General features: G+C 40.6%; 1 protein-coding gene across 1 annotated transcript in view; it reads left to right on the forward strand.

The window, feature by feature from the left end:
* Positions 1-23,267, forward strand: part of LOC126169628 (uncharacterized) — a 194,401-nt gene that overhangs the window by 157,187 nt on the left and 13,947 nt on the right. Inside the window, exon 8 of the mRNA XM_049920657.1 lies at positions 20,335-20,480. Within this exon, the coding sequence (XP_049776614.1) occupies positions 20,335-20,480 (146 nt within the window). The remainder of the gene's footprint in view (positions 1-20,334; positions 20,481-23,267) is intronic.

A 23,267-nucleotide genomic window follows, 5' to 3' on the forward strand; every position in this document is an offset into this window, starting at 1 on the left:
CAACTTTAATGGGTAAAAGTTAACAAAATTATTTTAAAATATGGAAATGTGTCTATTCTACTGCCTATCATGATCATTTATCTGCAAAAATTTTCATAACTATCAAATTGATGTATGAAGTTTAACAATCCTAATAACTACAGAAGCACGAGTGACTGAAGGAACAATACCACGTAACAGACAGTAGTGATAGTGTACTCGCAATACCCATAAATGAGGTGTTACTTAGCAAAAATTAAAACATTACATAATTTCAACATGGTGTTGGTAACAGGATCAGCAACTCAGTAATTTTAATTGATTAAATAAAGTTTCTGTCATAGTTCCAAATATTTTTATTAGTGACTAGTTTTGAACTTTTTGTTCATTTTCAAAGCATTACCTATGTTAGAAGATACAGTATTATTAACAAAACACGAAATACAACATTTTCAAACATTTTGTATGCACAGATTATAAAAATGCATCTTTTGTAATGTTTTGACCATAATACAGTCAAGTAACATTTGTTACATTGATCTGATTTAAAAACAATCAGTGGAACCTCCAGGATGAAATGTAACAATGAAATGGATAGTTGCTACTTACCATATAGTGGAGATGCTGTGTCAAGAAAAGCACAATAAAATGACTGCCAGAAAGTTAGCTTTCATCCAACAAGGACTTTTTCAAAAACATACAGCAGACAGACCCCCCCCCCCACCTCACATGCCCCCCCCCCCCCCCACACACACACACACACCGAGAAAGAGAGAGAGAGAGAGAGAGAGAGAGATGAAACACACACATACTTGACCACAGTCTGTGGCAGCTGGAGTCAGACTGCGAGGAGCAGCACATTATGGAAGAGGCAACCGGGTGGGGGTAGGGAGGGGGCTGGGGCAAGGAGGGGTGGGGGACAGTAAAGTGCTCCTGGGAGCATGCAGGGACGAGGTGGACAGTAGGCAGCTAGGTGCAGTCCGAAGGTTAGATGGAGAGAGGGGGAGAAGGGGGGAGGGGGGTGCAGTGAAAAAGGAGAGAAGTAAAAAGACTGGATGTGTTAGTGGAATAGAGGGCTGTGTGTAGTGCTGAAATGGAAACAGGGAAAGGGGCTATATGGGTAAAGACAACGACTAGTGAAGATTGAGGATAGAAAGGTTATGGGAACACAGGATATATTGCAGGGAGAGTTCTCATCTGTGCAGTTCAGAAAAGCTGGTGTTGGTGGGAGGGTTCCAGATGGCACAGGCTGTGAAGCAGTCATTGAAATGTAGGATGTCATGTTGGGCAGCTTGCTCGGCAATGGGGTGGTCCAGTTGTTTCTTGGCCACAGTTTGTTGGTGGCCATTCATGGGGACTGATAGCTTGTTGGTTGTCATTCCCTCATAGAATGCGGCACAGTGGATGCAGCTTAGGTTGCAGATCACATGACTGGTTTCACAGGTAGCGTTGCCATTGATGGGAAAGCTGATGTTTTTGACCAGAGTGGAGTAAGTGGTGGTGGGAGGATGTATGAGAAAAGTCTTGCATTTAGTTGTTTTACAGAGATATGAGCCCTGAGGCAAGGGATTTGGAGCAAAGGTTGTGTAGGGATGGACAAGTACATTGTGTAGGCAGTGGAATACCAGTGTGGGAGTGGTGAGATGGATAGTCTGTAGGGAATTTCTCATTTCAGGGCACGATGAGAGGTGATCGAAACCCTGGCAGAGAATGTAATTCAGTTGCTCCTGCCCTGAGTGGTACTGAGTCATGAGGGGAATACTCCACTGTGACCGGACGGTGGGACTTTGGGAGGAGTTGTGTGAATGGAAAAATAAGGCACAGGAGATCTGCTTTTGTACAAGAGACCTGTTTTTTTACCAGATTGGGAGGGTAATTACAATCTGTAAAGGCCTCAGTGAGACCCTCAATATATTTCGAGAGGGACTGCTGGTCACTGCAGATGTGACAGCCACAGATTGCTAGGTTATCTTGATATGGAATGGGTGGCAGCTGTTAGAGTGGAGGTATTGCTGGTGGTTGGCAGGTTTAATATGGACAGAGGTGCTGGTATAGCCATCTTTGAGGTGGAGGTCAACATCAAGGAAGGTGGCTTGATGGGTTGAGTAGGACCAGGTGAAGCGAATGGGGGCGAAGGTGTTGAAGTTCTGGAGCAATCCAGATTAGGGTGTCCTCAGCCTCCATCCAGATCACGAAGACATCATCGGTGAATTTGAACCAGGTGAGGGGTTTGGGATTCTGGGTGTTCAGGAAGGATTTGTCTAGATGACCCATGAATAGGTTGGGATAGGATGATGCCATGCAGGTGCCCATAGCCGAGCCCCAGATTTATTTGTAGGTAATGCCCTCCAAAGAGAAGTAATTGTGGGTGTGGATATAGTTGGTCATGGTGAGTAGGAAGGAGATGGTGGGTTTGGAATCCATTGGGCATTGAGAAAGGTAATGTTCAGTAGTGTAAAAGACATGGGCATTAGGGATGTAAGTGTAATGGGAGGTGACATCAGTAGTGACGAGCAGGGCACTGTGTGGTAAAGGAACAGGAACTGTGGAGAGTTGATGGAGCAAGTGATTGGTATGTTTTATAGAGGAGGGTAGTTTGTGGGTAACAGGCTGAAAGTGTTGGTCTGCGAGAGCAGAGATTCTCTCAGTGGGGGCACAGTAACTGGCTACAATGGTGTGTCCTGGGTAGTTGGGTTTGTGGACTTTAGGGAGCATGTAGAAGGTAGGAATATGGGGAGTAATAGGGGCGAGAAGAGAGATGGACTTTAGGGAGAGGTCAAGGATTTGAAGAGAGCCTGGGGCCCTGATGGATTTCTGGAATGAGGCCACTGTGGCAGGGTTTGTAGATGGATGGATCTGACAGCTGGCAGAGTCCTTGTGCCAGGTAATCCTTGCAGTTCAAACCAGCAGTGGTGGATATTTTTGTCAGCAGGTAGGATTATGAGGTCGGGATCAGTTTTTAGGTGGTGGATTGCAGATCTTTCTGCAAGGTGAGAAGGCAAGGTTTGAGCTTAATAAATTCTGGAAAGTTAATAGTGTGATTTGGGGGCAGTGAGGGTAGATCACGGTTGGATGGAGGAGTGAACTGAGTCAGGCAGGATCAACATTGGTCTTTGGTTGGGTTGGTGGCGACAGTGTTTCCACTGGAGGGATCAAGAGAAGGAGAGAAGGTCCTTAACAAGTCCTGCACTTATTTGGGGGTGGGGCAAAAGGTAAGGCATTTGTAAATGACTGATACTTCTGCAGGGCTAAGGCTTTTTCAGGAAAGGTTGATGACTATGTTTCGGATCTGTTTAGGTTCTGGATTCTGCGCAGGTGTGGGAGTGAGTTTTGAAGGATGCGGCAAATGTATTACATATGCGAGACAGGGTTTGTCAGCTATGGCAGGATGTGGGGGAGGTTCGGAGGTTGTTGTAGAGACAGGGACAGTGGTAATCCACGGTAGGAGTAGGAAGTGAGCAGGTTTGATAGTTTTTTTGAGGTGGCGTTGTGCATGTTGCTCAATTTTCTGAAGGGCAAGAGTTTCGGTGTGTGTTATGGACGCCATGAATTTGGGATTGCATAGCAGGAGTATTTTACGAATGGAGAGAAGTTAAGAAGGTTTAGGCCTGTTTGATATGGTTTTGGAGGACTGTATTGGTGAGGTCAAAGGACTGGCGGAATCTGAACAGATGGTCATTGTAGAAGAAAGGGTAGCAGCTGGAGATGGGTAATTTGATGGTAAAGCCAAGCAACAATGCAGGGACAGTATGTGGGACAGGGTTCCGTTAGGGATAAGGAAACTTCTCTGTATTGTTGCAAATGGAAGGAGTAAGGATCCATGCTGGCGGGAAAAAATACATATAATTACATCCGAAAAAATTCGCAAAAATACATTCAGACACGTGGGGAAAAATCATAAGAAGGAGGTAACAGATGAAATAAAGGGAAACAAGATGAAATCTGAGGAAGTAGGCCGATAGTGAATGACAAAAAACTGGCATTAAGTCACAATGAGGTAAAATAAAAATATTTGTATTGCATGTTGCAGGTCTGTGGGTGGATAAGTGTGAAGAAGGGGGATGGTAGGTGTGATTAGATTAGGTGAAATTAGTAGGTGTGAACTGGTATAGAGAGGGGAAGGAGTCAGGGGTGGTGAGGGATTGGTAGAATGAGATACAAGTTCATGTGGCACAGGAAAGGTGTGGGAAATACGATGCGAAAATACATGAGGGTGACACAAGGAGAGTTATCAATATGAAGGTATGTGATTAATGATATCGACAGGAATAATGTGGGACATTAGATGCAGCACCAACAGTCAGTGTGGTCTTGTAGCTGTCTGTTGCACTGGCCGAGACGTTTGATACAATGTGGCTCGTAAGTAGTGCATACAGTGTGGTTTCTATGGTGAAAGGAGCAACACAGGAAAGGAGAGAGAGAGAGAGAGAAGGATGGACACTGAGTATAGTAATGCATTAGAAAATAACACTAAAGGAAAACAGCACTGGGTTAGGATGGAAGAAAAGCCATCAAGGAAAATCAAACAATGGAAAATCAAAGATTGAATGTACCAGTATAATGAAAAGGATAGTTGCTACTCACCATGTAGCAGAGATACTGAGTCACAGAGAGGCACAACAAAAAGACTGTCGGAAAATTAGCTTTTGGCCAACAAGGCCTTTGTCAAAAATAGAACACACACACACACACACACACACACACAAAAGCAAATTGCACACACATTACCATGTTGCTGGCGGGTGGAGCCAGACTGCAAGCAGCAGAACATTATGGGAGGGGCATCAGATGGTGGTAAGGAGGAGGCTGGAGTGGGGAGGGGGAGGGATACCAGGGTAGAGGTGTGAGATGGTAAAGTGCTGCTGGGAGTGTGCAGGGATGATGTGGACAGTACGGCAACTAGGTGCATTAGGGATGTGAAATGGGGGGGGGGGCAATAGCGGGAAAGGAAAGAAGTAAAAAGACTGGGTGTGTCAGTGGAACTGAGGACTGTGTAGTGCTGGAGTGGGAACAGGGAAGATGCTACATGGGTAAGGACAATGATTAATGAAGGTTCAGACCAGGAGGGTTATGGGAATGTAGAATATATTGGAGGGAGAGTTCCCACATGCACAGTTCAGAAAAGCTGGTATTGGGCGGTGTGCTCAGCAACATGGTGGACCCGTTGTTTCTTGGACACAGTTTGTTGGTGGCTATTCGTGTGGACAGATAGCTTGTTGGTTGTCTTGACCTCATAGAATGCAGCACAGGGGTTGCAGATTAGCTTGTGGCTCACATGACATCTTTCATGGGTAGCATTGCCTTTGATGGGATAGATGGTGATGTGACAGGATTGGAGTAGGTGGTGGTGGGAAGATGTATGGGGCAAGTCTTGCATCTAGTTGGGTTACAGGGATAAGAGCCCTGAGGCAAGGTCTGCAGAAACATACAATGTTGACAATCTGCAGCTGCAGTTAAATCTGGAATGTTAGTTGCAGTTGCAAATAATTTTGATGTCATCTGCATTAGGTATTGAAAGAATATGTATTGGTGACACATCAAAATTTGAGTTAGATGAAGACTGGATCCTGGATTTCATGCTTATCATGAGCAGTTGCCTTAACGATCTCGGCTACCCGAGCCATTCAGCTGAGGAATGCAAATCAATGCTGCACCATGCACTAGACTTCATCATGAATGTGAGGTCTTCATGAATGAAAGATGAGTTGGTCAAGGAGAACCCATATTTCCAATGTCATTCTTAGTAGTCCTAGAGGAAGTTTTCATATCTTTAAACTGGAAAAATAAAGAAGAAATGTGGCTTAATGTAGAATTTCTGAGCCACTATTGTATTGCTAATGTCACTTTACTGCTTGCCATTAGTGAAAACAAACTTGACAATAGAACAGTTTTGCAATTAATTTGAAAATAAATTATAATGAAACTGAATATTTTTTAATTAACACATGAAAAAGAAATTTGTCCAAATTTACAAGGAGTCATAGAACCATATTATGAGTTTCTGCACTTAGAACAATTGAAGATGACGGGGTGGGTATGCATTAATATAAACAAAAGACTAGGTATGGCCTGGAGTGCTTTTAGTAAGCTGAATTGGGTTTTCAAAAGTAAGTTTTCATTGTGCCTACAAATAAATGTTAATAGTTAATGTTTAGTGCCAGTTTTGAATTATGTAATGAGACATGGAGTTTTAATGCAGAAACTTTTAAAAAAGTGAAGGTCTTGCAGCTATCAGTGGAGAGATGTGTCTTTGGAATTAGGAGAAGAGAGAAGAAAACTAAAAAATGGATGAGACTACAGAATGTAGTGGAAGGACGAATGGAGTTTGGCAGCATATGTGTGCTCCCTAATAATTGGTACAGATGGTTTTTCATTCGACATAACTGATGAGTATTTGCAGTGTTTAAAGTAACACTGAAAATCATTTAAGGCTTCCTTTTTAAAAATTGTAATGCTTATGAAAGTTCATTTCATATTATGTATCCATGACAAGTATGTCATTTGGCCCCATGGCACTGCATTGCAGGATTCATTTTTACAACACTTAAATTCTCTTTATTTGAACTTCAGTTTTATGATGGAAATGGTGAAACATGGCAAACTACCATTCCTGGACATGATGGTACAGAGAAACGGGGTGGCACCTAGGGTCACGCTGTGTACTGTAAACCTGCACACATGGACTTATACTACAAGCCAGCAGCTGTCACCATCCTGCACAATGGAGTGGCACACTTAGGATGTTGATCAACAGAGCACAAGCAATATCAGATTCAGACAGCTTATCTGTTGAGCTACGCCACCTGTGTACTGTATTTTTAGGGAATAGATATTCTGAATGGGAGATTGCTTTGCCTTGTGCTCGGCATGTGCTATACAGTGAGGAACTGGAAGGAAATGACGAACTAAGAGAGATCGTCATATTGTCATACATTTGTGGTATTTCTTTAACAATTGAAAGATTATAGGAGAAAGATAAAGTCAAGTGTGTCTTCGGTACGCCATCAAATCTCAGAGCTGTTTTAGGCTCAGTAGAAGCTAATCTAGGTTTAAGAAGGTGGTGTGTCTCTAAGATTCCCTGTAGCTGCGGGACATCATACATTGGACAAACTTGTCGCACCATGGAGGATGATGCATCACACATTGATACCGTACACATCTGGACCAGCCAGAGAAATCTGCAGGGGCTGAGCATTGTTTCAGTGCAGGACACAGTATGGAATACAAAAACACCAACATGCTTAACAGGGACACAGGACACCAACTCAGCAAGTCATAGGATCCAGCACTGTCCATGTTAAAATCATAGTGAACACAAGGAAGAACTGTTGGTCATGCAGGGCATGATGCTGTGGTGGCAACATAGATACTCGGTTGACAACACCGAGGATAGGCACACGCCAGCGTGGAAACATATTTCAGATTGCGACTTCTAACTGATGGCAGCACAGTATGATTGACAACCTCGACTTGTGTGTTCATCATCTGACAGGTGATGTAGCTGTCTCTCCCACAACTGATTAGCACATCTGTGCTAATTGACACCGAATTTGGCATGTTCATGCCTGTGCAGTTTCTTCTCAAACTGTCATAAATGGGAGACTTTGGTCACAGCTTCAGCAGATTACTGAAACATTTTGTCTTGATAGCCTCCCTGAATCCCCTCAGGAGATTTCAGTAGTATGCCCCTGTTGTGGTTTGTCGCCTTACAAGCATAATCTTTTTGCGCTACTCCATGGCAGTCTCAAAAACTGCTCAGCATCAAGTTATCTGATGATGATTGGGGTTTCACTTTTTTCCATGGATGGTGTATCCCCCATGTTTCTACTCCTTGGTTATTGCTACTTTATATCAGGATTATTCTGATACAGCCAACCCTTATCTGTGGTTATTAGGCAGCTAAATGAGTCATCTGTGGAGCTAAAGAAGTCATCTATGGATCAGGACTGCAGACACATATCTGCAAACAAAAGAACTTATTACACAACCACCAGTTTCTTTTTTTTATTTTTTTTTTAGGTGATAATTAAAACCATATGGCAACCTCTCTTAATTAGTCAGTGATAAGATAGTATATACACAAATCCTTACTGGTTGTAAAATTCAAATGCATCATCAGCAAGTTCTGAAAAACCTTTTTAGTTCCATGGTTGTAAACAGTTAATTGAGAGTCTTCAGTAACATAATACCCTAATGTTATTGTCCTCAAAGTCGGAACTATTTTGCACAATGAAAACACAGTTATGTAGTTTTAGATGGTGGACCCTCCAAGAAGCAAGCCCACAGTGACATTCACTGCATGACAATGATGAGGTGATTGTGTGTACCGTGAGAATTTTGAGAAAAAAATGATCAAGTGAGATTTTTATGACCACTTGAAACTACACTTTGAGATGACTAAACTGTTCATTATGTTGAGGAGTTGGTGGCAGGATTAATTAAGAAAACTGGTGTGATGACAAAATTATAATTTAGATATTGTGCGGAGACCTGAGGCAAAAGTCCATTGTGTCCGGTTAAGCAGCAGAAGTGTGACAGACCAGGTAGAATCGAATACTAAATGGTTTTTACAGAGACTAATTTAATGAACTTATTATTGAAATTAAAACAAAACAGAGTGAAACTTAATTGTCCTAGAGTATTTCTGCAGGATACAGCATGAGGCCAGAAACTGCAAATACTGACAAGAGGATGTACTCAGGGATAGGACTGACTTTTTCAAACCACCTGTACAGTGGTGTAAGTTGGAGGCTCAGGTGTCACACCCTACAGCCATTCATTGTGGTGGATCCTCATTTGTGAATAATCAAAAACAAAGAATTTAAGAATATCTTGTGATGCACTAGAGCTTTTAATATAGTACTAACATCAAAAAGGTTCCATAGCCTAATGGTTAACTTATTTGCCTTTTATGCTGAAGATTGTTGATTAAAGTTCTGTCGAGAGCCCTGTACAGGGTGTCCATAATTAATGTGCCAGCTTCAGAATGCTGTAGAAAGAGGACCACTGCTCAGATTGATGTCAAATTTGAACAGCATATTATTGTCACAGGGTGAAACAACACAGAGCAAAAGAAAATGACCCATAGCTGCATTGCAAGTGGCAGAATATGCACACCAACAGATGCATGGCACATGGCTGTTCCTCAGTTTGTCTCTAAGACATCCAATATGAGGGTAACCATGAAGTAGCCCTGCAGAGGCTCTGGACATTAAAGAGTGTGAAAAGAGGTGTTGGTCCGATGTCTGGTAAGAGTCTGGAGAAAATGGTTACAAAATTGGAAAAAGCGCCTTCTTTTGAAGTGCAGTGTAGGAGAGGGAGAAAAGCAGTTGATCTGATTTCTGTCGAAGATGTGGCCCCAGCATAGCAGAAGGGGTTGAGTGGTGATGTGCAAACATGCAGTGCTCAGTGAATTGCCAGAAAGTTGAACATGCATGTGAGCATGGTGCATAAAATCCTATGAAACATCCTGCATTGCTATCTATACAAGATCACCCATGTATAGGACCTGCTTCCTGCTGACATGCTAGCAGAGCAAACAGTTGCTGTGGAGTTTCTGGCTCACATGGAAGTGAACATTGAATGACCATGGAACATTCTCTATCCTGAGTCCTGCAGATTCTGTTAACTGTACCATTACTGGTGAGTGCTGCGAGTGTCTTCTGTGCACCATCATTATTCCAACCATTCAACATGGGTAGGATCAGTTTTAGGCACACATTGCACAGCTATTGAAGCAGCTGCTGCAGAGGAATTTCGGAAGGGTCAGAATTACCAGCTGTCATTTCCCTACAGCCAGGCTGTCCAGATCATCTGCTCTTACTCCGTGTGACATCTGACTGTGGGGTTATCCAAAGATGTTGTGTTCAGTGCTCCAGTTACAAATATAGCTGAATTGGAGGCTCACATTGTGCAATGTATTCTGAATGTAACCTGCAAGATGCTCCCATATGTTGTGAAAATTTGTTTCTCAATTTCAACTTGGGGCACAAAACAGTGGACAGCATATTGAACATTTCTTGTGTCAGTATCACAACAGTTAGAAGCAAATGTCATACCAATTGTTCCCATCCTGTGTGGTATAATCCTGCCTTGGTAGATGTGCTTTCTTTGCTAACAGTGGCACAACTGTTGACTGGCAGACTTTTGCAGTCATGCATATTAAACAGTACAGATGGTGTAATGTGCAACTGAAATCATAGCTGTCATACTGCACTTCATCTATCATTTATAGCCAACCCCATTTACATTAAGACATTTACAGCACCATTTATTAGTAAAATTTTCATTCAATTTTTTTTTCTCCTTGATGTTTCCCCCTGCATCAATAATATACTTTTTCAATTTGATGTCATTCTGAACAGTGTTTCTCTTTCTATAGTGTTTTGAAACTGGATCTTTAATTATGTTCACCCTGTTTATATAAATCAGTGTGTGTGTGTGTGTGTGTGTGTGTGTGTGTGTGTGTGTGTGTGTGTGTGTGTGTGTGTGTGTGTGCATACATGTATGTATGTAATTTATGTATATATGTTCGAGATGTCCTCCGAGTAGCAGTACTGTGGAGTTTATAACTTCCTAGGTTCAATAGGAGCAGAGATAGGGTTAAATGTGAATAATATATATATAGTCTTTGGCAAATAGATTTACCTTCATGACAGATGGATGGTGTGAGAAGAGTACTGGCATGCCTTAGTGCCATGCCACAGGCTGCCCTACACAACAGACATGTTATATGGGAGTACTATCAACTGCTTTATCGACCTATTTTGCATGGGCTACATGTGTAGATGAGAAGGATAAGTAGAGAGATGGGGTGGGGGGAGATGAATGGTGAGAGAGGGGGGTGGATGAGGTGGACAGGGAAAAGTGAAGGGTTCAAGAGGGGATGGTCAAAGAGAGGGGTTGGATGGGAGTGGATGGACAAAAGGAGAGGAGAAGGAAGTGAGTCACAGAGAGAAGGGGGCAGTAGGGAGGGCGGGGAGAGGAGCAGAAGGAGGAGGTCAATGGGGAGAGTGGAGAGGAGGAGATGAATAGGGTTAGGTGTGGAGGAGGTGGTGTGGGGGGAGAGGGCCAGGAGATGATTGATAGGGAAAGTGGAGCAGGTGTAAATGAAGAGAGAGAGATTGGGGCCAGAGGAGATGGGCGAGGAAGTGTAAATGGACGGAGAGGTGAGGAAAGAGGAGATGGACCAAGAGAGGGGAGGGGGGGGGGGGAAAGATGGACAGAGATGGGGCAGAGATGGAGGGCAGGAGGAGATGCTCAGAGGTGGAGAGGAATAGGTAAGAAGAGAGACGTGAGTGGGGGGGGGGGGGGGGGGGAGAAGAGCTAGATGGATAGGGAATGAGGAGGCGATGGGCAGAGGTTAAGGAGAATATTGACAGAGAGATGGGGGAAGTAGGAAATGGTCAGAGAAGAGGGCAGGAGGAAATCAATCAAGAGTGGGGGTACAAGAACATCAGCACAATATCTGTACTGAGCACATATCTGGGCAAAACCGCATGAAAAGGCTAGTAGGGAAAAATAGGATAAAAATGGGGTATCATAACTTCTAATTCATATGGATTATTTTCAGTGATCAACAAGTTTGCAAATTAAGGCTATTCAGATCTCTTACACATGCTGGGGCAAATAAAAGTAGCTGTGAGAACAGAGTTCCAGGGTACAAAGAAACACAGCAGAGGAAAGGAAATACAGTACTAATCTGACTATAGCTGATGTGGAAAGTGACAGTCATTCATCTCTTGGCACTTTTGAGCCCTGGTCAGCAAGTTGCTGAAGGTGGGTTGAAGCTGTACTGCTGGAATTGCTGCAGTCTCATCCAAAATTTCCTGCTGCAGTTCTAGAAGACTATGAAGGTTGTTGCAATACCCCTAAGACATGAGGGCTCCCCACACAAAGTAATTGCACACTAACAGATCAGGTGACCTGGGTGGCCAGCTAGGACTGCAACCAGAGTGACCTCTGCTAACAACTTTGTCAGATGTGAAGATTGTGTAAATGTGCTCCAAACATGGGGTAGTTGTATGGGCACTTGCTCCATCCTGTTGAAAGTATTTGTAGGTCTTTTCCTCCTCCTTTAATGCTGTCACAAATGGCTTCAAAATGTTGACAGTGTAACACGCTGAAGTCAGTGTCTGATGAAAGAAGACGGGACCAGTAAAGCAGCATGCAGACATTGCACAACAAACCCAAACCTACTGATCATGCAATGGGGTTTCGTGGAAGTTATGCAGATTTTCTGCTGCCCAGAACCTGATTCTGTGAGTTAATGTAACCACTCAAATGAAACCAGGCTTCATCAGACATAAAGAACAATCCATGTTCAAGCCATTCATTGTTATCTCAGTGAACAGCTGCTCAAAAAACTGGATGTGCTGAGGAGTATCTGCTGGTTTTAATGCCTGAACAACAGAAACTCATTAGGGATGCCTGTGCAGGTCCAGGTGGAGTATTCATCTGCATGTCCAACAAGGTATGCTGATCTCTTGTGACAGTTATCGAGTTGATTTGGTAGGACTCTGAAGCATTTAATTGTGCGGGCACGTTTCGGAATATGTTTTGACTTGGTCAAAATAGATCTTGTCTGAAATCATTTATGGACTAAGCATTGCATAGCATCTTTGCTGGCATTTTGACACTGGTAAACCTCTCAGCAAACAACTGACCCCATTGTTTTCACGACTTTTTTGTCACTTAACTTTCCATAACAAACACCCGGTTCTCCACTGTGAGTATCGTCATCCCCTTTGCACTGCTCCACTTACTCTGACACAGCCTGCACCATGCTATGAACTGGAGTGAATCAAGGGCATACACAGTGTGGATGTCACGGGGTGTGGTTGTATGCATACATTCACATCCAGTCATATCCACTCTTCTGGGACACTTTTATTTGCCCTAACTGTCCTTTCAACGATATACTAATCCAGTTTCAGCTTAAAATAAACCATTGCAGCAAAAAACAGTTCTAAATGTAGTTAGGCACAAAAAATCGATTTTGCCCCACCATTTGGTAAAACGGGTACCCATTTGAATGAATGAAAAACTTGAAAATGAGAAAAAAGTGTTTATTCTGCTGCAAAAAATATGAAAACATATATAAATCCTTAAATATACTACCAAGGGATACAATAATTTTCTTTTTTGTTTTTTGTTTTTTTTTAACAAAGAACTTCAACAATTTTAAATATTTCATTTATATAGGCAAGATTCTCTCAATAATTGTTCTTAATAAAAAATCAAAAACACCCTTTATTAAGAATAGAAATCACCCACAAAGTAATTGTCTTCTTCCTCAGCACTGGAACATTGTTAATGGAGCATACACTAGTAAGTAGACACATCAAGTTGCAGGTAGGTACTATTAAAAGACACTCACATATAGCTTTCGGCCATAGCCTTTGTCAATAAAGCAGCGCACACACATACACACACACACACACACACACACACACAAGCAGGCACACCTCATGCACACATCACACATGAGTGCAAACTCAAGCATCTCAAGCTGGAATGGCCATTGCAAAATATGATGCTTCGTTTGGTCTTCTTTGCCCGATGAAGATGAAGAATTCTCTCTCTCTCTCTCTCTGACACGGCCAGCCAAATCAGTTCATTTTTGACAGGTCACTTATGTATGAGCAAAGGTAAGAACTGTAAGATATTTTGACTCACTATCCCCCAAGTGAAGTTGAAAATGGTCTAGAGAGGTAAAGCAAAAGAAAGACTCAAAGAGGTAGTAAAGGCATCAGATTTGGAAAACAGATTTATGGAAAAATGGGAAAGAGGTAGTGTTGATGAAAGTGTTAATGACAATTGGATAAAAATAAGGGAAGGACTCATGGACTCTGCCAAAGAAGTACTGGGAATTAGAGTATCCCAAAGGACCAGGAAATAATGGATAACAGAAAACATATTGAAAAAGATGGAACAGCGGAGAAAGTGGAAAAATGTAGAAACTCGAGAAGGGAAAAAGAGGTACAGGAAACTGAATAATGAATTAAGAAGAGAAACTGAAGAAGCAAAGGAGAAATGGATGAAACAGAAATGCAATTAAATAGAGAAAATGGAGAAAGAGGGAAAGTATGAAATGATGTATAGACTGGTTGGTGAGATAGTTTTTGAACGTAAAAGAAAGAGGAATAATGTGGAAATAGAAAGAGTGGATGGTACTCTAGCAGAAGAACCACAGGAGGTTTTGAACAGATGTCTGTATAAGTGGGATGAAATACAAAGTGAAATTAAGGTTGAAGAGGAGCAATATGTGCCAGAAGATGGAAAGGGATTCACCATCTTGGAAGCAGAAGTAGAAAAGGCGATCAAGGAGATGAAGAATAGGAATGCATGTGAAACTGACGATTTGTCAGCAGAACTGTTGAAGAGCCTGGGAAACAAGGCAAGGAGAGAAATAGTCTACCTCTGTAATGAGATACATGACAAAGGGGAATGGCCTGAGGACTTCCTTACAACAGTTATGATACCAATAGAGAAAAAGAGGAACACTCAAAAATGTGAAGAGCATATGACCATCAGTCTAATTTCACACACAGCAAAAGTATTGCTGAGAGTGTTGAATAGAAGGCTGTATGGCAAGCTAGATAGAGGGATTGCAAAGGAGCAGTTCAGATTTAGAGGAGGAAAAGGATCAAGAGATGCTATTGGCCTGTTAAGAACTATAGGGGAAATACATATGGAGAAAGATAGAGAAATCTTTGTTGTTTTTATAGATTTAGAAAAGGCTTTCGACAGAGTTCAGTGGAACAAGCTAATGGATATTTTGAAGAGGGAAGGAGTAGATCGGAAAGAGAGACAACTAATACAGAATCTATATTTACATCAGAAAGTAAAGATAAGGATTGGAAATGAAATGTCGGAAGGAAGCAGCATTGGATGAGGTATTAGACAAGGATGTTGCCTTTCCCCACTGTTTTAAAGCGTACCTTGAAGAGATTATTGTGAAAGGCTTAGACGGGAAAAGAGGAATTGAGATTTGCTGATGACATGGTATTAGTGGCAGAAAGTAAGGAGACAATGAATAAAATGCTAAAAGATCTGAATGAAGCTTGGGTGGAATATGGGATGCAAATAAACTCAGCAAAAACAAAGAGTATGGTCATCAGTACTAGATGCAGACTGTCCAATATTAATGTAGGACAATCTACCATTAGCCAAGTAAGTGCATTTAAATGTCTAGGAAGCACAATAACTGAAGACTTGAGATGTCACCAGGAGGCGAAAACTTGAACTGCCATAGTGAAGGAGGAGAGTGTTATGTGGCAAACTAGATTAGGTCTAAGGAAAAGGCTTGGCAAATGTTTTGTCTGGAGTATGGCACCATATGGGTCAGAAACATGGCTGCTGAGATGAGGATGAAAAAAGATTAGAAGCATTTGAGATGTAGATGTGGAGGAGAGTGGAGAGAATAAGCTGGGTCGATGAGTGAGTAATGAAAGAGTATTAGAAAGGGTTGGTGAGAGATGATGTCTGCTGGAGGTTATAAGAGAAAGGAAAAAGAACTGGTTGGGACATTAATTGAAAAGGGAGTGCTTGCTAGCAGATGCTTTGGAAGGACTGGTTTGTGGCAGAAGACCGAGAGGAAGAAGGAGATACAAGATAATAAACGACATAAAGGGAAGAGGAAACTACACGGACCTGAAGAGGATGGCAGAAGATCAGACAGCCTGGAGAGCTACCATGTGAAAACCTGCCTTTCGGCAGAACACTAGTGAATGGATGAACCCCCCAAAGTTTTGAGAAAACTGCCCTTAAAGTTCATGACACTAAATTGACTCAAAATTAACAGTATCAAAGGGAATTGTAAACAGCATTTTTCATCATCAAAAACACACTTCAGTGAAAGTGGCAGTAGCCGAGTGACCAAGACACTAGGTTCATGAGCAGAGATTCCACGTTTGATTCTTACATGTATACTGCTATTCTTCCTTATCTTTTTTCCCACCATAAGTAACTTTCTTCATTTCAGAATTGGTTGGAATTAGAAGGTTCATAAAGTAAATATACATCAATAGGGAATATAACAATAAATAATATTAACCTCTTTGATTACTGAATACGTACAATTTCTATCCTAATTGTTCTGCAAGCACTTTATGCACACTGTTACATATCCTCACAGTTCTCCAAACAACTGGATGGATGGCATTTATCATATTAACATTAGAAGCAAATATATTCCTTGCACCAGGCACATCAAATGAATAAAATTTCTGAGCAACTATGACATTTCTTCCCAATATTCTGTGGAAAACAGACTTGGTTAATATTCAAAAATACTTCTTTGTCAGGATTTAATTCTGATACATACCATGCATATGATAACATCGCCTGAAAAACCATTGTTGAAAGTTGATCATGAATACCTAATGCTATGGACTGTTATTGCATACAGTTGTGTAATTCCTACTTGGTTTCTGAAAGCCAATGGCAATTTAGAAGCCATGAAATAAAGTTTTTAACTTGGTGATAAAAATAAACATCACAGGATTGGCACATAGGTGTACAGTTTGGTGGAATTACTTTTACTGTGCAAGTTGGTTGACTCTTGCCATCTGTAAACATAGTATCATGCATAATAGTAATAGTCCACACCACTTATCTAATATGAGATAAAAGCTGTTATCAGCATTGCATGGCTTTAAAATGTTCATGAGATGTGTTCTGAAAATTGAATAAGTCGATATCCCGGATTTGGAGCAGGTAATGTAAACATTTTTAAAGAATTGGTTAAATGAGTGACTTGTTGTATAACTCGAGGACCAAACTTATCACTAGTTCACAAGAGAACACAGACAACAATTTGGCAGACGTGGTAATGGAGTATTGTGTCATGTATGAATGTGTGGTTTTATGTATACTTCTGACTGCAATAAGTGTTCATTTTTCTCCGTTATGCAGTAACATCTGTCGGACATTTGTCTGATAGTCAAACACTGACTGGTCGGTGTCGATCATATAATCAAGATATTTGTGGCCTGAAAAGTGCTGCCAGTTTCAGTGGATTTCTGGTATTTTCTACCTTCGTGTTCAAATTCCTGGTGGGGTCAGAGATTTTCACCTGCCTCGAGATGACTGGGTGTTTGTGTTGTCCTCATCATTTCATCATCATGAAAGTGGCGAGATTGGGCTGAGCAAAGATTCGGAATTTGTACGGACACTGATAACCGCGTAGTTGAGCGCCCCACAAACCATTCATCACCACCACCACCACCTCCTCCTTCATGTTCAAGACGTATTTTGTGGTGTGCTTTTGACAAATTTTTTATCGGATTTGAAATTCTTTGCTCAGGATAAAGATGCAGCAGATACAAAAGCCTTGTTAGTCATAAATTGAAGCACTGCACTTGCAGACCACTGCTGGACGATTCTCATTGTGATGGCAAACAGATTGGACAGATTGATTGAATGTACTTTTATGTACATACTGGTATTTGTCATATCTTGTCCCTGCTTTAATGATGTCTTTTTCCCACAATGCCAAATCCTTCTTCCTTTTAAGGGCCATTGTTGCTCTTTTCTTTTGCAGAGCTTGCAGATTCCAAATTGGATGTTACTTGGCCAAAGTTACCACTTTTACTTCAACTGCAAAGGGTATTGTTCCATAATTTGACCATTTCATTTCAGGCTAATAATTCGCATCCAGAACTGCTGAAGCAAGGCCTGACTGTGACTTGAATGTTCCTGAATCATGATAAATGATTACAGTCTGACAAGTTTCGACATATTCCATTTCAACACTTTCAACTTCATAATACAATTCTTCACTTATGAATATCAGTGTATTATTTTGCAAAAAGTGTTGTATTCTAGGAATACAACAACAGTTCACTGCAAGTATCCCTGATGCTTGCAACAGACTAACCACGGAAAACAACTCTCTTCTGGTGGAAACCTTCACTCTTCAAAAATTAACTACCCACAATCAATGACAAATGGGAAACATGGGTAACATGCATGGGTCTTTGTACTTGCACACACTCTGGTCTGTGCCTAGGTATAAATATAGCGCCCCGTGATCAGCTGCTGTGGGTTCCTCATGAATAATTCACAGCAGTCCTTTTTGGACCTGTTTCCATACAACAAGGCTTAAAAGATTATTCTTCACTATTTAGGAACTGGACACGGCATCTCTGCTTGTAAACCAGGTGTGATGGTCACTTGGCTAGCGCCACTTGTGCTCACATATGTTTACCTTCATGCGTGTATAAATGAGAGTCATAAAAGTCCCTTTTTGTGTTGCCTTCTAGAAGTATGTGGTTTTGGACAATATATGTGATGATATGTGATTATGAAAATTGCTCTGTTTGCATTTATCTATCGATCCAGTTAATTTTAGATTGATTTAGTGTTACGAATTTTAAGTACGGTTTTCTCAAAATATGGTAGTGACCCAAAATATCTTATAGTCCTTACTTTTTCTTCATGCACAAGTGGCCCATCAAAAATGAATTGAATTGGTTGGCCATCTCTGAGGTCCTTCCCTTGTGGGAGTTACGTGACCGATGGCAGCATTACTCATAAAAGCCGAAGTTCCCTTGTTTGACCCAATACCCGGTTTTACCATACAACACATACACACCACACGTGGGTGATGCAGTGGGGAAGAGGCTAGAGAGAGAGAGAGAGAGAGAGAGATCCTGTGAATTTAATCATTTTCATTTACATGTCATAATATTTAAAAGTTTAAGAATACTGATGTATCATTCAAAAAATGAAAGACAAAATAATCTATTTATATTGGCTGTGCACTGGTGTCAAAAATTTATTTTTTGTACAAGATGTACATTTGTTTTGGATGGTAATGTTCAAAAAAACATTTAAAAAGTAAATTCTTTTCGCATAAGGGACAAAATAAAGCAGATGAAGATTTAAACAAAAGAAGGTTTCATAAATAAAACTAAATTCAAGCAAAATGAGTAATAAATTAGTAGTTGCAGTTAACATGAACAAAAATATAAAACTATGAAAGGAAGTAAGTACATAAAAATAATAAAAATCACAAAGGAGATAGATTCCAAATGAAAAAAGGGTATAAGTGGAAGATAAAATGCAAGTAACTAAAAATTTAATATGATCGTTGAAATGACGTGGAAAAGGATTGGAAACGAAAACCAGTTAATTGAATAAAAACAATGATCGCAGTTATGTCGATAAAGGTGTAAAAAACTAGATGCACCCAATTGATTTTGAACTTTCAACCTTCAGCATACCAGCCAAATATCTCAGCTACTAGGCTATGGTGACATTTTGGAATTAGTGTTATTTTTAAGGCTATAGCAGATCACAAGATAGTCTGAAATTCTTTTCTTGAGTTACTAACAATCTAATGTAAACCTTTATGTAGCTTGTTTCAAAAAGACAATCCTGGCCCTGGGGACCTCTCCTTGCGTGAGTGCATCCACCCTTCTAGAACAATGGTGTAAACAGTTAAGGGATTCATCTAGTGTTTCAGAAAATGTTAATGGATGTGTAGGCAGCTATACATTGTTGGTACTCAAGAATCACAGAACATTTGAAGTGCTGGTAGAAACAGAAAGAGTTTCATTGCATACGAGCTCTGTAAGAGAATTTGATCCTCTTTATCTTACTAATGATTGTGAAGCTGTGTTGACATTATTGAGGGTTAAGGAACCTCTGACTTCGATAGTGGCACGCAGACAATTGTTGTTTGGTTATGTATGTGCTCAAATGGTAGAAGAGAGACATTTTTCGCATGGGAATGGGTGGGCAGAATATAGTTAAAAGTCACTGAATTACAGAACATGTTTCAGTGAGTAAACAGTAGTTACCAAGAGTGGCCTGACACTCTTGTGCTTGCGTATCATTAATTAAGTCTGCAGCTATTAAATTTGCTCAGCGAACTGCCTTGTGCAGTATTGTGGTGATTCAAAAAATTTTGTAGATATTTTATGAGAATGGAATTAACATATTGTATCTACAGGAAACAAGGAATGTTAGTCTCATGAAGTTTGCAGGAGACTTTATGTCAAATCTGGAAAGTAGGAGAGAGTTATTGCAAAATTGAAGCTGGTTTTGAGTTATGCCTGGGTAACTGAGTTGGTAATTACCCAAAAAAAAAGCAAGATTCTGGTTTCATGTTTTGGTCTGGGATACAGTTTTAATCTGTCAGGACATTTTAAAACAGTGCACACTCTGCCACAGAGTGAAAGGCTTATGCAGATTGCTTGCAGACAAGTCCATAAAGTTACAGAAGACCTTTACTAGAATATGTATTGGCATAAATCCCAATAATCTGTGCAGTGTTACTGAATGTTTCATTGACAAAATGCCACCTAGACAACAAAGAACAAATTACACTTATTTCTTTTATTGCAGATCAGACACGACAGGGAGTTACTTCTATAAATGGTGGACAGCCACAACTGCGAGGTATTTTGAAACCACAGACCACTACTTTAGAGCAACGGCAAGATATGGAACCAGAAGAAGAGGATCAGTCACAGAAAATGACTGCAAACAAGGTATATATCCTACACATTGTAAAAATCTTGTACTATTTTGAAAGTACTGTAGCTGTTATAGAAGGATAAATATGCTTGTGGACAAACATTAAAGTCGACATTGATGCCCTAAGGTTGGATATTGTTTGGGTGTTGTAGGATGCTCGCAGTAGACTGTGTGAACTGCTTATGCCAGCACCATCTCGGTGAATTATGAGTACGTAACTGAAGCACTTTACATAGCAATGTGCAAACAGTATGATGTAATACTGGGAATGCATTGTTTGGGGGGCAACATCTACAGGATGTAATAAATTAGTAGTTAACATGAACAAAAATATAAAATGATGTCTTGAGACATCACCTCACACTCCTTAACCACTAGACATGCTTTTCGTAGCTCAAGGACAGTGAAGTGTACCAAAAACAACTATAGCACATGAAATATAAGTTGTTACATAGAGGGGTTTTTTAAATGTTGTTTTGGATTAGGTTTTGCTGATGTTTTAAGGAAACAGGCACTTGTGTTGCAGATGAGATTCTGTATGAGAAGTATCCAAAAGACCACTAAAGAAGTAAAAAGACATAAATATTAAAATGTTAAATATTTTTTGATTGTTAACAAAAATTAGCACAAAACAGCATTGTAAAGAATAAATCCACTGTGTAACAATATATATTTCATGTGTTGCAGAATAAAAAGAAACACACTGATGACAGTGAGATACTGCGAAAGATCAGACTTAAGCAGAGTTTTTGCTTGGTGTTAGTGTCATTTTCTGAATCTACCCTTTTTGTGAGGTTTTTGGTTTTTTATATTGTGCTTCCATTTGATTTCCTCCATATTATTCTTGTTTAAATATGTATTTCTGTGCATTCTTTTGGTCACTTAAAAATGCTAAGACAAACCAAGGTAATTATAGCAGTCAAACTGTCAGCTTATTTTCCAACACTTAATTCAGTTTTCCAGTATAAAGAGAACTGGAGATAGGCTCTCAACTATTTCAAACCTTCCATGAACATAGAATCACTAGTGTCATGATTCATGTATGACATACAGCAGAGGAATTAAATGATTGCATTGATTGCTGTGCACCCTGTAGCTGCCTTAATGTATCTGTTAATTGGGTTATAGGATCAGTAATTATAGTTAGAATGACATCAGGATTTTCAACCATGTTTTTGGTTTGATATATAATCTCTTCCATTTTACCTGCCTTGTTGTGTAATTACAACTGCACAGCATAAGTATACAGTAGTAACACTTTTTCATTCAGAACAAGGGTACCCATACCCTGGGGACAAGGGGCTCCATCCCTCACTCCACCTAGCACTTGGGAAAGGAAAAAAATATATTGTAGTCAGGCATCCGTATTATGCAGGTCTTTAACATGCTCGGAACTGGAACTTTTTATGGGTGCTTACAAGTCACTATTCATCTTCCAAAACATTAGAAATACTGCATACTCCCAGGTTTACAGGAGTAGCCCCCCTCCCACTTTACAAACTTTTGTATAGGTGCCCTTGACTCAGAATTATTGTGGATGATATATTTTGTAAAAATTCGATGTTTGTGATTTACTGTTACTGTCAAACAATACTTCACCTCAAATTTAAGTAGATATCAATGTAAATAATTTTACGTTTCGAAAATTTTCAGAACTTACCACTGTCATTTGCATAACTATTTTCTAATAAATTAGCATTTGTGATTTAGTTTCTGTTGAATATTTTGTAACTAACTTACTGCATTACAACTAGTTTTCGCTTTAAAGATGAGGGTATATTATCTACATTTATCATAAGTTAACAGTATTTGTGAATTTGTTAGCGGCTATATTGTGAAAAAGTTAAGATGCCAGTAATGGTTACCACAGGTTATTCTTTTTCCTTAATAGAAATCTTCTTTTAGAGGCAAATGCAAAAGCAAAAGCCAAAGCATAATGAGTCTATTCATTGTTGGCAGCTCAAACGTACAGGCAGTAGCAGTTAGGGCAATGGTAGCAGGAAACAGGAAGGAACACCAGGTTCACTTGGTGTGTGTGTGTGGGGGGGGGGGGGGGGGGGGGGGCTCATTCAACATATTGAAGAGGCTATTCCGACAGCCATTGAGGGAACAAGTTGCAACCAACTGCAGACTGTGTGGCCTGTTAAAACATATGATGCATATCTTCTGAGCAGGAAGGTCATAGTTGGATCATTTCAGTGACTGGCAGAGAAGGTTAAGAATATCAGCTGAAGCTCATACTTTACAGCAGTGCCTACAGATCTGCTGATAGCCGCCTAGTTCTGAGTCGAGTGGAAGGATTGAACCAGAGACTTCAAAGTTTCTATGACAAGCTAGGTTGCAACTTCCTATACAAAACGGGAAAGCGCTGGTAGATAGGCACAATAAAAAACCGCGCACACACACACACACACACACACACAATTTCGAGCTTTTGCAGACATGCAACTTGCTGCTTGCTGCTTGTGTCTATATGTGTGGATGGATATGTGTGTGCGAGTGTGTACCTGTCCTTTTTTCCCCCTAAGGTAAGTCTTTCCGCTCCCGGGATTGGAATGACTCCTTACCCTCTCCCTTAAAACCCACATCCTTTCATCTTTCCCTCTCCTTCCCTCTTTCCTGACGAAGCAACCGGGGGTTGTGTGTGTGTGTGTGTGTGTGTGTGTGTGTGTGTGTGTGTGTGCGTGCGTGCTTTTTTATTGTGCCTATCTACCAGCGCTTTCCCATTTGGTAAGTCATGGAATCTTTGTTTTTAATGTATTTTTCCCATGTGGAATGTTTCTTTCTATATATATATATAT

Source organism: Schistocerca cancellata, chromosome 1 (assembly GCF_023864275.1).
Source record: "Schistocerca cancellata isolate TAMUIC-IGC-003103 chromosome 1, iqSchCanc2.1, whole genome shotgun sequence".
Classification (NCBI taxonomy): Eukaryota; Metazoa; Arthropoda; class Insecta; order Orthoptera; family Acrididae; genus Schistocerca; species Schistocerca cancellata.